The 13,650-nt window shown below is 43.2% G+C and overlaps 1 protein-coding gene across 2 annotated transcripts; it reads right to left on the reverse strand.

Annotated features, from left to right (window-relative positions):
* Nucleotides 1-222: 222 nt before the first annotated feature.
* CHST4 (carbohydrate sulfotransferase 4) lies at nt 223-10,284 on the reverse strand. Of its 2 annotated transcripts, none has more exons than XM_039221940.1 (2): nt 10,191-10,284; nt 223-2,129 (listed from the first exon to the last, which is right to left on the reverse strand). In XM_039221940.1, exon 2 carries the CDS (start codon nt 2,112-2,114, stop codon nt 972-974), a length of 1,143 nt encoding a protein of 380 aa, XP_039077871.1. In that variant the 5' UTR covers nt 2,115-2,129; nt 10,191-10,284; the 3' UTR covers nt 223-971. The 2 variants fall into 2 exon arrangements, with proteins under 2 accessions (XP_039077871.1, XP_039077866.1); XM_039221935.1 differs by having other exon boundaries at nt 10,009-10,284.
* Between the last annotated feature and the right edge of the window lie 3,366 nt (nt 10,285-13,650).

The following is a 13,650-nucleotide window of genomic DNA, read 5'->3' on the forward strand; positions in this document are numbered from 1 at the left end:
CATGACCTGAGCTGAAATCAAGAGTTGGAGGTTCAACTGACTGAGCCACCCAGGGGCCCTAGCAACAGATTTGTAGGAGCATAATATGACGGTCAGTATTGATCAGTTTAGACTCAATTTGTCAGCTGACATGAAACACTGTCTCAGCAATTTTTAAATGTGTGGGTAATAGGTAATAGCAAAAGTATTTAAAAAATCTGTAAAGACGCTTGTGCTATCAGGTTAGGATCCTATAAGAATTAATGTTTATTACTAAGTAATGGGAAAACATAAAAGGGGAAACTCCAAATTCTGTTTGGAATTTTAGTGTTAATGGATGGCAGCTTCACAAGTCAAAAATTTTTGTATGATAGGAAAACACTGAGGGGAAATGATGTCCACATGGGGCCTGGCCACCCCATGAGTTTAAGAGCTTACTCTGTTGTGCAGAGATCTTACTTCGTATTTGTGATAACTGATAGCTGTTATGGCCAGTCTCACCAGTAAGAATCGAACCCTGTTTTCTGTTCCCTTTTTGAATCCACCAGAAGCTCCATGGGCTCTGAGTTCATATTCCTGTGGAATATTCTGGTGGGCTCTTTGGCAGAAGACCCATTTCACTGGTTTTCCCGTCCCACTGAGGAAGTGAAGTTAATGGATTTACACCACTGATACTGTGTGGTGTCAAATAGGACCCCAGGCCACAAAGTCTTTGAGGTATAAACAAATAGGAAGGCCAAGAAGAGAAGAGGGGCAGTACTCCTTTTTCAGTGGTGGAATGTGCTGCCCATATAGGTACCTGAATCTCTATCTACATGAGTAGATACACAGAGATTTCCTAGCTTGAGCATGTGTGGGCACAACCCATGCTCACATATATACCGACAGAGATGTAATTAAGGCTCAGAAGACTTCAGTTAATGTGGCTGAGGCCAGTGCCAAGTGGGGACAGAGCCTCCTCAACCCTCTTGGTAGACTTACCTGGAGGGGGCCTAGGTAGACCCTAGAAGATCCAATGACAGGTTTCTCTGCTCTTGCTCAGATCTGACAAGGTGGTAGCCCAGCAAAGTCATGGTATCATTGCAGACTTTTTGAAGTCGAGAAACCTTTGTGTAAGGCAAGGACCAGCGCCAGGCCTGAGAGACGTTGAGGGCATCCCTAGCGTTAGTGTGGAAGGCGTGATTACCCATGCCCTTGCCTCGAGTGCTGTTGTACACCCAGGTCTTGAGGTGGGGCAGGAATTTCAACCCCACAAATTTATACATTTGGGCAGTATGGCCAAGGGGGTCCCGGACCAGGTCCTCATAGCGTATGAACATGTAGCGTTGCCTCAGGGCTGTAGGCAAGGACTGCACAGCCTTGTAGATCTCCATCTGGCTTTGGCAGATAACCTGCATCACAGAGTAGGGCTGGTCCTCCTTTGTGAGTTTCTCCCACTCCTTCCCCATCACAATGCGGCTGTCAATCCTGAGTTCCTCTGTGGTGTGTTCTCGAGAACGAAACACTGCCCGGGGATCCCGCACCAGGTGCACGATGTGCAGATTGAGGGAAGGGTCTCTCAGCAGTGGGTAGAGCACTTGCAGATTGAAGAAGCGCACCTCCTTGAGCACCACATGGCTATAGGAGCGACAGGCCTTCTCTACCACCTCAAAAGGCTGTTGACTGCACAGAAGCTTGCAGTGAGCCTGGGGTATGATCATATCTCGCGAGAAGACGTTGCAGGCAGGAGGGGAACACAGGGCCCGGCTGCCATCCCACTGGAAGATACTGGACTGTTTCCGAGGGCCAGGTTTCATGTAGGCATCAAAGACACTCATGTCACACAGAAAAACAGCACGTATCAGATCCCTGGCCGCCATATGCAGCGTCCAGGCAGTGCTCTGTGTGAAGGTCATCCAGGTGTGCCAGGCAGGCTCCATCAAGTAGAAGACATCTGGGTGCTGCCCGAAAAGCTGTCCCACAAAAGAAGAGCCTGAGCGCCAGGAAGACAGGACCAGCACATGCATGGGTTTGGGCTCCTCCTTTGTGGACAGGGGGTTAAAGTTGTAGCCGTATAGATGGAATAGTAGAATAAAGATGGCCATCTGGGAAGCCAGGAACAGCAGTGGCCTCATTGTTTTTGGCAGTATCATCATGCTGAAGTGGAAGACCTTTAAGGAACAGGCAGAGGGCTGTGTTAGGCTTCTGTTTTGGTGTCTGCCTTCCATCCCCTTTCTTGCTAAAGCCATCTTTTCCCTGACCCCGAGCAAGGAGCAACTAGAGTGCTGGAAACTTCTGGCAACCAACTGCACAGATCCTTCTCTGAATCAATCCCTGTTCCTTGCAGTTAGTGTGTCAATAAGTTCTATTTATTTTAGGCTCTTTACTTCCTCCCTCCTGGTCTGTCTTGTCCATTGAGCTACCAAAAATGCCTGCATTCAGTCATATTTCATCAACGCAGAGGAACAGCTCCACCCTGGCACCTTAGTGATGCGCAGGTCTTCATACAGGCCACTTAGGTAAAGCTTAACCACAATCTGACCCAAGTTTTGGTCAAATGCCCTGTGATTCCTTCTGAAACTAAGGGAAGTCAGCTGACTTATGAAGAATTACCTCACCTACTTCCCCTATCTTGAGGGAGATTGCCGTAGACCATTTCTCACTACCTTCCTTCATCTCAATCAAGCACAGGACTTTCAACCCCCTGAACAATATGGTTGCAGGCTATAAAAGTGTTTGGCCTGAGTTTGGAGTTGTCTCCTCAGTGACAGAGCCAAGTGCCCATGGCACCTGTCATCTGGTCCCCTCTGTTTTGGTCTCATCCTGTGACTAGGGACATAAGGAAGTGACCCAATGCTGACCTTATTCTTTTTTTCCAATGCTGACCTTATATCTGAATCTATATATCCTGAATTGTTGTCTCCTTAAGAGCCAACCCTATGGAAGTTGTGGCAAGCCGACCTAATAGCTGCAGTAGTGATACTTGTGGGATACTAGCCACTGTTCTTCTGCTTGGGGAAATGTTTAACTGCTTGACACAACCTAATCAGGGCTGCTCAGTACAGATGACCAGGTTGTATACTGCAACCTGGGAATGCCGTCTCATCAGAACTTTAAGATAGTTATTATTTAAATTTATTATTATTTAAAATTATTTATTTGAAAAATAATAAAAATAAATATCTTTAAAAATGTGTGGGACACTTGGGTGGCTCAGTGGTTAAGTGTCCTGCTCTTGATTTTGGCTCAGATCATGATCCCAGGGTCATGGGATCGAGCCCCACGTCAGGCTCTGTGCTGAGTTTAGAGCCTACTTAAGATCCCTCTGCCCCTCTTGTATGCATGGACTCACTCTCTATTTAAGAAATATATGTGTGTGTGTGTGTGTGTGTGTGTGTGTGTGTGTGTATACATATATATGTATATATATGTATATATGACCACGTTTCCCAGTGCCCTGTTAGATAAAATATTATTCTGAGGGTTTTTTTCAAGGGCTTAGGGTTATGGTTTAAGATGAATCTGGATCATTTTGGTTGACTTCCTAGCATAAATGACTATTGAGAGATAGAATAGCTATCTCACATAGTGTAAAATATTAATAGTAGCGAGGTACTAGTTTGGTTTTTTTTAAGATTTTATTTTTATTTTTTAAAGTTTATTAAAAAATTTTTTTTGTTTAATGCTTATTTTTGAGAGAGAAAGCAAGTGTGAGGAGGGAAGGGCAGAGAGAGAGGGAGACACAGAATCTGAAGCAGGCTCCAGGCTCTGAGCTGTCAGTACAGAGCCTGATACAGGGTTTGAACTCACAAATTGCGAGATCATGACCTGAGCCAAAGTCGAACACTTAACTGGCTGAGTCGCCCAGGCTCTCCTAAAGTTTATTTATTTTGAGAGAGAGAAAGCACGGTAGAGGGGCAGAGAGAGAGAAAGAGAGAATCCCAAGCAGGCTCCTCATTGTCAGCACAGAATCCAACCCAGGGCTTGAGCCCGTGAACTGTGACATCATGACCTGAGCCGAAATCAAGAGTTGGTCACCCAGGTGCCCCAAAGATCTTATTTTTAAGTAATCTCTGTACCTAACATGGGGCTCAAACTCACAATCCTGAGGTCAAGAGTTGCTTACTCCACAGACTGAGCCAGCCAGGCACCCATAAGGTGCTAATTTACATATCATTATATACCTAAGATATTCTGCCTTCCAGCTTTAACAAAGAAAATATATTTCTAGACAATAATTGGAGCTGGATTTAGACTTTGCTGATTTCCTGGTGACAGGTCTTATCCCTAATTTTAAAAAAGTTTTTGATAAGCAGTAGTCACTGGTTCAAACTGTTTTATTGTTTTTTTTTTTTTTTTTTTTTTTTTTTTTTTATTTATTTTTAGGAGAGAGAGAGAGAGACAGCATGAGCAGGGGAGGGTCAGAGAGAGAGGGAGTCACAGACTGAAACAGGCTCCAGGCCCTGAACTGGCAGTCAGCACAGAGCCCGACGCGGGGCTTGAACCCACGAACCGCGAGATCATGACCCAAGCGAAAGTCGGACGCTTAACCGACTAAGCCACCCAGGCGCCCCTGGTTCAAACTGTTTTAAAAAGTATCATTATCCTGGACATTAAATCCACAGACTTACAATTCCTACAGTTCTGCATGCAGGAAGGCAGTAAGGGGGGTGCTTGCCAGCCTGAGCCTGTCCTACTCCAGATCTTTTAACAAGCAAGGGGAAATACTATGACAAGCAGCTGTGTCTGTGGATGAAGCCTTTAGTCATAAATTAGAAAACATCTAGAGCTTTTTGTAAACAGGGGTAATGACATACCTTGACAATGGGTCACAATATTTTCCTGGGGGGAAAAACACCTAAGAATTTTACCAGTTGCTGCATCAGTAACCTCTTCTCTGCCCAAAGCTAGGATTAAAAAAAAATTTTTTTAATGTTTATTTATTTGAGAGAGAGACAGACAGAGCATGAGCAGGGGAGGGCCAGAAAGAGAGGGAGACACAGAATCCAAAGCAGGCTCCAGGCTTCAAGCTTCCAGCACAGAGCTCAACGTGAGGCTCGAACTCACGAACTGTGAGATCATGTTCTGAGCTGAAGTTGGGCTTTCAACCAACTTGAGCCACCCCAGCACCCCTGCTCACAGCTAGGATTAGTCTACCAGCTGGTATTTTGTCAGTACTGTACAGTGGAAGTCTACTTCCAATACATGTCCCCTTTCTGCCCATTTCTCAACTTGCTCCCTGCCCCCCCCCCCCGCCCAATAGCAACTGGGTTCATTTTTTGTCTTTTCAATTGCTTTCTCTGCACCCAAGAAAATGCACATGTGTACATACTCTTAATTCCCCTCTCCCCCTTTATAACAGAAAAAGTAGCAAGGTTGCACATCTTGCTTTTAAAAAAGTTTTTTTTTTAACATTTATTCATTTTTGAGAGACAGAGTAAGAGGATGAACAGAGGAGGGGCAGAGAGTGAGGGAAGGAGACACAGAATCCAAAACAGGCTCCAAGCCTGGAGCTGTCAGCACAGAGCTAGAAGCTAGGTGAAATCATGACCCACAAACTGAAATCATGACCTGAGCCGAAGTCAGATGCTTAACCCACTAAGCCGCCCAGGCACTCCTCCACACCTTGCTTTATAAACTTTACAGTATGTTTTGGTGAACTTCCAGGGTAGCACATAAAGCATTTCCTCATTCCTTTTTACCATTACACAGATTTCTATTATATGGATGTACCATAATTTATTTAACTAGTTTCCTTGTGGTTGGGCTTTTGGATTATTTCTAGCTTTTTTGTCATCTCAAAAACTTCAGTAATGACCTTTATGTTCATACATCATTACACGTATATGTGAGCTAAATCCCCAGAAATAGAATTGTGGAGCCAAAAAATACGGAAATGTATAGCTTTGATGTCTGTCACCCAGATGGCCTTCATACTGATCATGAATCATTCTCTATATTCAGAGCTACAGAGATTCCAGGGAGTAGATTTTAGAGGAGGAATTGGACAGCCACGAATGTGACTCTTGGAGTTTATAACTTGCTTCCTGAAGAGATGGAACATGCTTTGCCAGCACATGGGCTTCCCTTGGAAGTCCCCTGAACCTTCTGGGAAATGTGTATTGACCCAAGCCAAACCTTGTGTGGCAGTGGTACAGAAACTCTTTTCTTCCATTCGTTACAACAGCACATTTCCTCCTTGTGTGTCAGAAGGATCCAGTGAGGATTATCTCTCCTTCATGGCCAAAATCACTTTGCTATATGCCCAGGAAATGTCGATCAGTGGTAATTCCTTTCTTGGCCCTGAAGGTTAGAACAGGACCAGCTAAGATATATGCTTAGGTCTTTTAAACTTGAGCCCAAGAAGAAATGATTAGAATCTATGCCACTGTTAATAATGGTCAAGAATGCCTCCCACTGTCCCCACCCCCCAAAGACTGAGGAAATGACTTTAGCAAGAAATCTTCTCCCAGAGGTATCATGAGTGTGAGGAAGAATTGGAACAAAGATAGGAAACAGTACAGCAAGAGAGAGAGAGAAAAGTAAAGAAGGGAAGAACTTGATCCATGCACACTTATAAGGAAACTGACAGAAAGTTATATGCAGAGCCTGTAATCAACTCAAGAAAAAGCTAGCATTTCCTAAGGATTAGGGATGTAGACCTTTCAAAGTTATACTTTCTCTCCCACATGCTGGCTTTGGACCAACTCAGTATCCTGAGTGGGATCAATGTCTCTGAGTCCTCCTTGCCTGCCAATAGCTCCTGGCCTCAGGCCCATTCTCAGAGCTGAAGACAGGGCTTCTAACTCTGTCTCCAGTTGTCCTCAGGCTTTAGTTGTCCACAGTTCTCAGGAATTCCCATGGAAACCCTTGGATTACATTCTCTGCTTTTTCTTACCATGAGCACTCACTCTGGCCAGAAAGAAAATATGCTTGCGTAAAGTGAGTGCCATCTCTTGTCACTGGGATCTAGGTACTTCCTGGATCAAGGTAACCCATGCTGGGTCTAGCCAGGACAGCCAGGGAATACTGTAGGCAAAGCTCATTTCTGCATAGACTATAACCAACCATAGCGATGGATACTCTTGAGGCCCTGGGAGAAGCGAGCAGTTGTGGCTCCCTGAAGCAAGGGCAAGTCAGGTTTTTTATGGCAATTTCCTCTAATCTAACTACCGCCTCTCCCCCACTGTCCTAACTAACTTCTTCTGTAGTCCTTGGAGTTTGTAAGCATTTGTGAGAAGTATATGGCATGAGATCTCTCCATTCTAGAGACCCTAGTCCACCTTCCCAAGTGTTCTTTCCTGGTTGTTCAGTTTCTCGAATCTCACCCTTGCTGTTGTCAGAATCTGATGTCTGCTCATCTCTAGCCTGGCCTTTGATAATAAGTAGCCTCTCTCTTCTGTTTCTATTCTCCATAATCCACTGCTGCCAAAAACGATCATTTTAAAGCACAAATCTATCACTCCTCTCCTTGAAATCCTTCAATAACATTCCAATACATACAAGATTAAATCAAAATCTCCAAGTCCTTCATGATCTGATCTTTGAGCCTGTCAGTCCCTTCCTTTTCAGCACATTAGGTGCCAGACTTTACTTTCTGGTTTTTCCAACTTGCCTTGTTATTTAGAAGCCCTTCCTCCTGAGATTTAGTTGTTTTCCAAACTTTCTAGTACCATCCGGCTCTCACTCAAAATAACTGTAGATGAATCTCTTTCCCACTGGGCTGCTGTCACTTAAGGGTACATAGTATGTCTTATCTTATTTACAGGTACATGAAACTTGTAACTGATTAAGCCTCTTTAAACACTTGTTGAATAAATAATAGTTGGATGTGGGAAAAGGCATAGTCATTGCGGGGAAGCAGATAACTGAATGAGATTCACTGAGAAACAGAAACTTGTCCTTCTCTAAAATGCACATGGATGTCTCTTTAGTATCAGTTACTAAAATCTGGGTGAAGTACAAAAAATAATAAAATGTAGGCAATTCTGTTGCATATTGAGCACAGAACTATCTCAGTTACGTGGAGTAAGATATTATAATCAGAGGCATAGGCTTGATGATATGGTACGGTTAACCTTACTCCAAAAAAAAAAAAGTAATTCCTACACTGAGCATGTACTAATTAAAACTAGAAAAAATCATGAATATTATTTTTTTTTAAATACTTATTAATAAGAAATAAAAGCTGGGGCACCTGGGTGGCTCACTTGGTTAAGCGTCTGACTTTGGCTCAAGTCATGATCTCACAGTTCATGTGTTCAAGCCCCATACTGGGCTCTGCTGTCAGCACAGGGCCTGCTCAAATTTATCAAAAATAAATGAACATTAAAAAAATTTTTTTAAAGAAGAAATAAAAGCTTCTGGAGGGCCTGAGACCTCTCAGACTACTTCTCTTGTCTAACTAGCTTAGGCAAAGAAGAAAAAAAGGAGAAAACCCTTGTCACATTCTGCCATCACTGTCCCCCAACAGGGGCACCCACATCAGGCGCAGGGACCAAGAGGCAGCAGGGTGGATGACCTCAGCCTGATTCTAGAGGGCTGAATTATGGATGACCCCCAGATGGGTACTGTGTAGCCTTTTAGAAACAAAATGAAGAATTCTGAGGGGAAAAAAAAAAAAAAAAGACATCAATTTAAGAGCCCTGGATTCCCGCCACTGGCACATTCCTAACTTAGATTCCCCGGTGAGATTATGCTCCCATAACCCGAAATTAGAGATGGCAGAAGATATTTTCACAAACTGAGAGATAAGAGCTGGTTTGGGGAAACTGGCATCCACACATATACAGCTATAGACCCAGGAAAACCATGGATATCAGCACCTAGGCAAAGATGACCATATAATAAGCACTAACCAGACTAAAGTACAAAGAGGGCTGGACCTGGGTCCTCACCATTGCTGGGACTCCAGTGCCAACAATAGTGTCCAGACACAGTAGGTGCTCAAGAAACATCTACTGAATGGTGACTGAACGACACCTGTTTGAGGTGCACTAACCCGGGTAAGGAAGATGGGGCAAGATATTTTTATTTTGCACATATAAATGTGTTTCAGTTCCAACTAGAAGTTCTAGACTTTTCTGAGTCCAAACAAGACAGAAGTCTCTTCTACTCTGGCTGATGTGCTGGCATCATAACTTTTTTTTTTTAATTTTTTTTAATGTTTTATTTATTTCTAGGAGAGAGAGACAGAGACAGCATGAGCAGGGAAGGGTCAGAGAGAGAGGGAGTCACAGACTGAAACAGGCTCCAGGCTCTGAGCCGGCAGTCAGCACAGAGCCCGACGCGGGGCCCGAACCCACGAACCGCGAGATCATGACCTAAGCGAAAGTCGGACACTTAACCGACTAAGGCACCCAGGTGCCCCATCATAACTTAATATTACTAACTTAATCCTATTTTACATGTGAATAGCACTCCACAACTTGAAACCCTATTTAGCCACAGTGCTTACAACAATCCAGCTAGATATATAGGACAGTGATAAGCCACACACCTATTTTTCAGAGTAAGTAAGCTGAACTGTAATTGATTGACTCAAAGGTAGAAATAGCCCTGTCTGAATCAGACCCCAGGTGTTTTGAGTCTCAGGTCTGAGAGTGTTCAGTTATCACATCACACCTCGCTTGAGCTAGAGAAGACCTGCGGCTCCCTGAGCCTCCCACCCAGCACACTCCAGCACCTGAGCAGAGAAGCCACTGGAAGTATAGAAACTTGAGCTCAGAAGCCAGGATCTGAGCAAGTCAGATGCATCAGGGGACCGTCTACAAAATATATAAAAGAACAGCCCTACTGGCATTCTAGGCTTTTCTGGATCCTTTCAGGGATGGAGCTGAGTGGGGATAAGGAAGCTGCTGGCAAGCAGCTAGTGCTTTTTTGAGGAGATTCTCCAGGTGATTCTGATTTCACCCTACTCCGCAACCCTCTCCTTCCACTGCCATTAAAATCTAAGCTGCTAAACTGCCAGAGGCTTTCTGATAGTCCGCTCCAGGAGCCCCAGGACAGTGGCTCTGCTGTGGAGGTGTATAGAGAGAAAACTTTACTTACCTTGATAATAGCCTAGACTTCTCCACTGCTTCAGAGAGGCTCACTGCTAGCCAAGTTGTACATTTCTCCTCTGACTCACCAATTCCCCGGTCAGCTTCCTCTTCCTCCTTGCATTTTGCATAACCGTCCCTACTCAGAACAAATTCCACTGCCCTCTCCCTTCTGCCAAAATAGTGACCCACCTTCCAAGACGGTGTTGAGAAAGCACTCACTCCTGGGTAGCCTTGATATTTAGCAGCTTTAACCCTGAAAAGATGCAAGAGCTGGGAGAATCTGCTCGAGATGTGCCGGGAGAAGCCAAGGAGGAAGCGTTCTCCTCCAGGATTGGGAGCCGGTGCTGGAAGTAGGCTCCTTGAAGGCAGCTTTGAAGGTTAACTCCCTTAGGGCAAAGTAGAAAAAGAAGAGAGAACCTTGGAGACCTAGGAGATGAGGTCGATAGGGGAATCAGCGACAATTACTAACCCACAAGATCTTAAACCTTACTCTTATAGTTTAATCTTATCTCTGTTGCAGAAAAAAGAGGAGAAAACTTGAATGCTATTTCTGGATTGTACCTGCCTGCTCACTCCACTGGATTTAGGAAGATAACATTTTTTTCAGCCTCTGTGTCATGTTCAACATCTTCAATGCTTCTTACAAGAGATTACAATTAGATAATTACCTAGATGTCATAACTAAAATGTTACTTGCTCTAGAAAAAAAATAAGTTATTAAAAATTATAGCTTCTTGCTAGCTGGGCACCTTTGGGCAAATCACACCAACTACTCTGAACTATTTTACATGATTATTGTGAGTGTAAACAATAGATGAGAAAACTCAAGTAAATGTAAATTGTGCTGAGTATAAATGCCACTGACTTGACACTCAGACATCTGGGTAAGGCCTTCTACTTCTCTGAGCCCTAGAATATCAGTGTAAAATATGTATCTACTTTATTGAATTCTTGTGAATGTTAGGGTAGGATTAATGCCTGCAACACTCCTAATACAATGTTATGACAATGATGAGTTAAAAAGTGGTAGTTAATCACAATACCTTTTCTTCTTACTCAGTTGCTGGCTCGTTTTCTAGGCTTTGAAAGAACAGGCAGGGAGTTGTAGGAATTTACAATTATCTAGGAAATATCTTTGCTGATTTCCATCAACTGAGCTCCCCAGGGCCTTGTCATTGACACAAATGACCAGATCTGTAGTAGTAGGATTTTAATTGTGTGGCTCTCCCTCTCTCCCAGTTTCTCCCTGGAAGGGAGAAGAGAAATTTCTCTTCTCCAAAGTGACTCCATGCCAAGATGTAAATTCAAGAGCCAGAACTGAGCAGTTGGTGGTTTTGCTTTTTGTTATTATTATTTTTAATGTTTATTTGTTTTTGAGAGAGACAGACAGACACAGTGTGAGCCTAGGAGGGGCAGAGAGAGAGGGAGACAGAATCCGAAGCAGGCTCCAGGCTCTGAGCCTTCAGCACAGAACCCAAGGCGGGGTCACACGCAAGAACCATGAGACCATAACCTGAGCCATAGTTGGATGCTTAATCGACTGAGTGACCCAGGCACCCCTATTCTTATTATAAAAGTAATACTGTTCATTATTAAAAATTTGAAAAATTAAAAATCTATAAGAAAGACAATATAGATCCCTTTACATTTTGCTACCCAGAGAAAACCACTGTTGATCTTTTTTCCCCCATGCATGCAGAAATCTCTATAATTGAGATCACACTGGAAAATACAGATTTGTGCTTGTTTTCCCTTTTCTTTATTGAAAAAACATTTTAAATTATGAAATTAGAATAAGGGCATGAAGGTACCATTTAACAAGTAACATAAATAGGAACTAGCACTTAAACACAAAACCAAACCAGGACCTTGTCAGAGCTGTTTTCAGTGTCCCCTCCCTCCCGAAGTCTCACCCCACCCTGGTTACTCAGAGGTCATCACTGCCATGGTAAGTGGTTCCCTGCTTTTCCTTGCAGTTTATCATCTTAAGCAAGAGAATTAAAATTGAGAGAGACAGACATTTTATGTCTGTAAATAGAATCAGTTTTGAGCTTTGCTCTTTTCATTTCATATTATCCTTACAAAATTCATCACGTTGTTTCATAGAGTTGTAGGGTTTTAAAAAATTTGTTTCTGGGGCGCCTGAGCGGCTCAATTAGTTAAGTGTTCGACTTTGGCTCGGGTCATGATCTCACGGTTTGAGAAGTCAAGCTTCGCGTCGGGCTCTGTGCTTATGGTGCAGAGCCTAGAACCCACTTTGAGTTTTGTGTCTCCCTCTCTCTCTGCCCCTCCCCTGTTCACTCTCTGTCTATCTCTCAAATATAAATAAACATTAAAAATTGTTTTTATTATCCTTGTAACATTCTGTGTGTGAAGATACACCATTATTTGTCCATGGTCTTGTTAATGGACATCTGAAATGGTTTGGAGCTATATGAATATTCTTGACATGCCTCCTGGCACATTTACACAAGTGTCTCTAGGGAATGCTGGACATAAGGGTTGTTTGGCTCAGATTTTTTCACCTCATACTATGTAATAAGCATTTACCCATGTAAACAAAAGTCAATGAGAGACATTACTTGGAACGGATTTGTGATAGGCCAATGTTCCAGTGTTCTGTCAGCATTTAGATTGTTCCCAGTTTCCTTATTACATATAACACTGTGACGAATACAGTAATCTTAATGATAATGAAATACCTAGTATATAATTCTCAGGACAAGTAACTGCCCCACCTCTTTCCTTGCATGCGATACCACAGATCTTTAGTTTGTGACTCATAAATCAGAAAGAATTTTTGGAAAGGCTGGGCTGGGAGCAGCCATTAAGAAATAGGTATTCACAGGGGCGCCTGGGTGGCTAGGTTGGTTAAGCATCTTACTCTGGATCAAGTCATGATCTCATGGTTTGTGAGTTTGAATCCCATGTAGGGCTTTCTGCTGTCAGCACAGAGCCCACTTTGGATCCTCTGTGCCCCTCTCTCTCTGGCCCTCTCCCACTTGTTTTCTCTCTATCTCTCTCTCTCTCTCATTCTAAGGAAGGAAGGGAGGGAGGGAGGGAAATAGGTGTTCACAGTGACAAAAAACCCAGGGTATCCAAATCTCAAAACAGAGGGCAATTCCAATAAGGAATTAGGAAACATGAAGGCTATGAAAGAGAATGATAGCTTCTGCTTGTTTAAGGCTGGCTACAAAGCTAAGCACTGCACCCTATGTTTATTTGGGTCATAGTATTGTTGTCTTTGCTGTTGCTGTAGGAGGTAAGTTCCATATTTTCCAGATGACAGAACAGAGGCGTGGAGAAGCTAAACAGTGTATCCACAATTACATGGTTTATGGTAGAAAAGTCTACATTTCAACTTTCGGTGTGATATCAAAGTCCAGGCTTACTCATCAGGCAATGCTGCCTCTCTATATGTTCATGGACAGAACTATTGAGTCTATTCTCTTTTGCTGTACTCCAAAGAGTAGTTGACAGTTTATTCAGGGCAAAACTCTTTCTACAGTTATAAGAATAGAAATTTAATCTTCATAAAGAGGAAAGAACTGTCCCAGTTCCCTATATCACCATGTAATTCTCAGTCCTTGAAGACCTTGTGGGGGGATTCTACTAGCCTCGTGTAAAAGGAAAAAAGAGAGAAGCTAGG

Source organism: Hyaena hyaena, unplaced genomic scaffold, assembly GCF_003009895.1.
Source record: "Hyaena hyaena isolate Hyena2069 unplaced genomic scaffold, ASM300989v1 scaffold_18, whole genome shotgun sequence".
NCBI lineage: Eukaryota > Metazoa > Chordata > Mammalia > Carnivora > Hyaenidae > Hyaena > Hyaena hyaena.

What these genes read in the sequence shown, in the direction of transcription:
- CHST4 (XM_039221940.1), bottom strand. Translation starts at nt 2,114, where the DNA reads ATGATGATACTGCCAAAAACAATGAGGCCACTGCTGTTCCTGGCTTCC.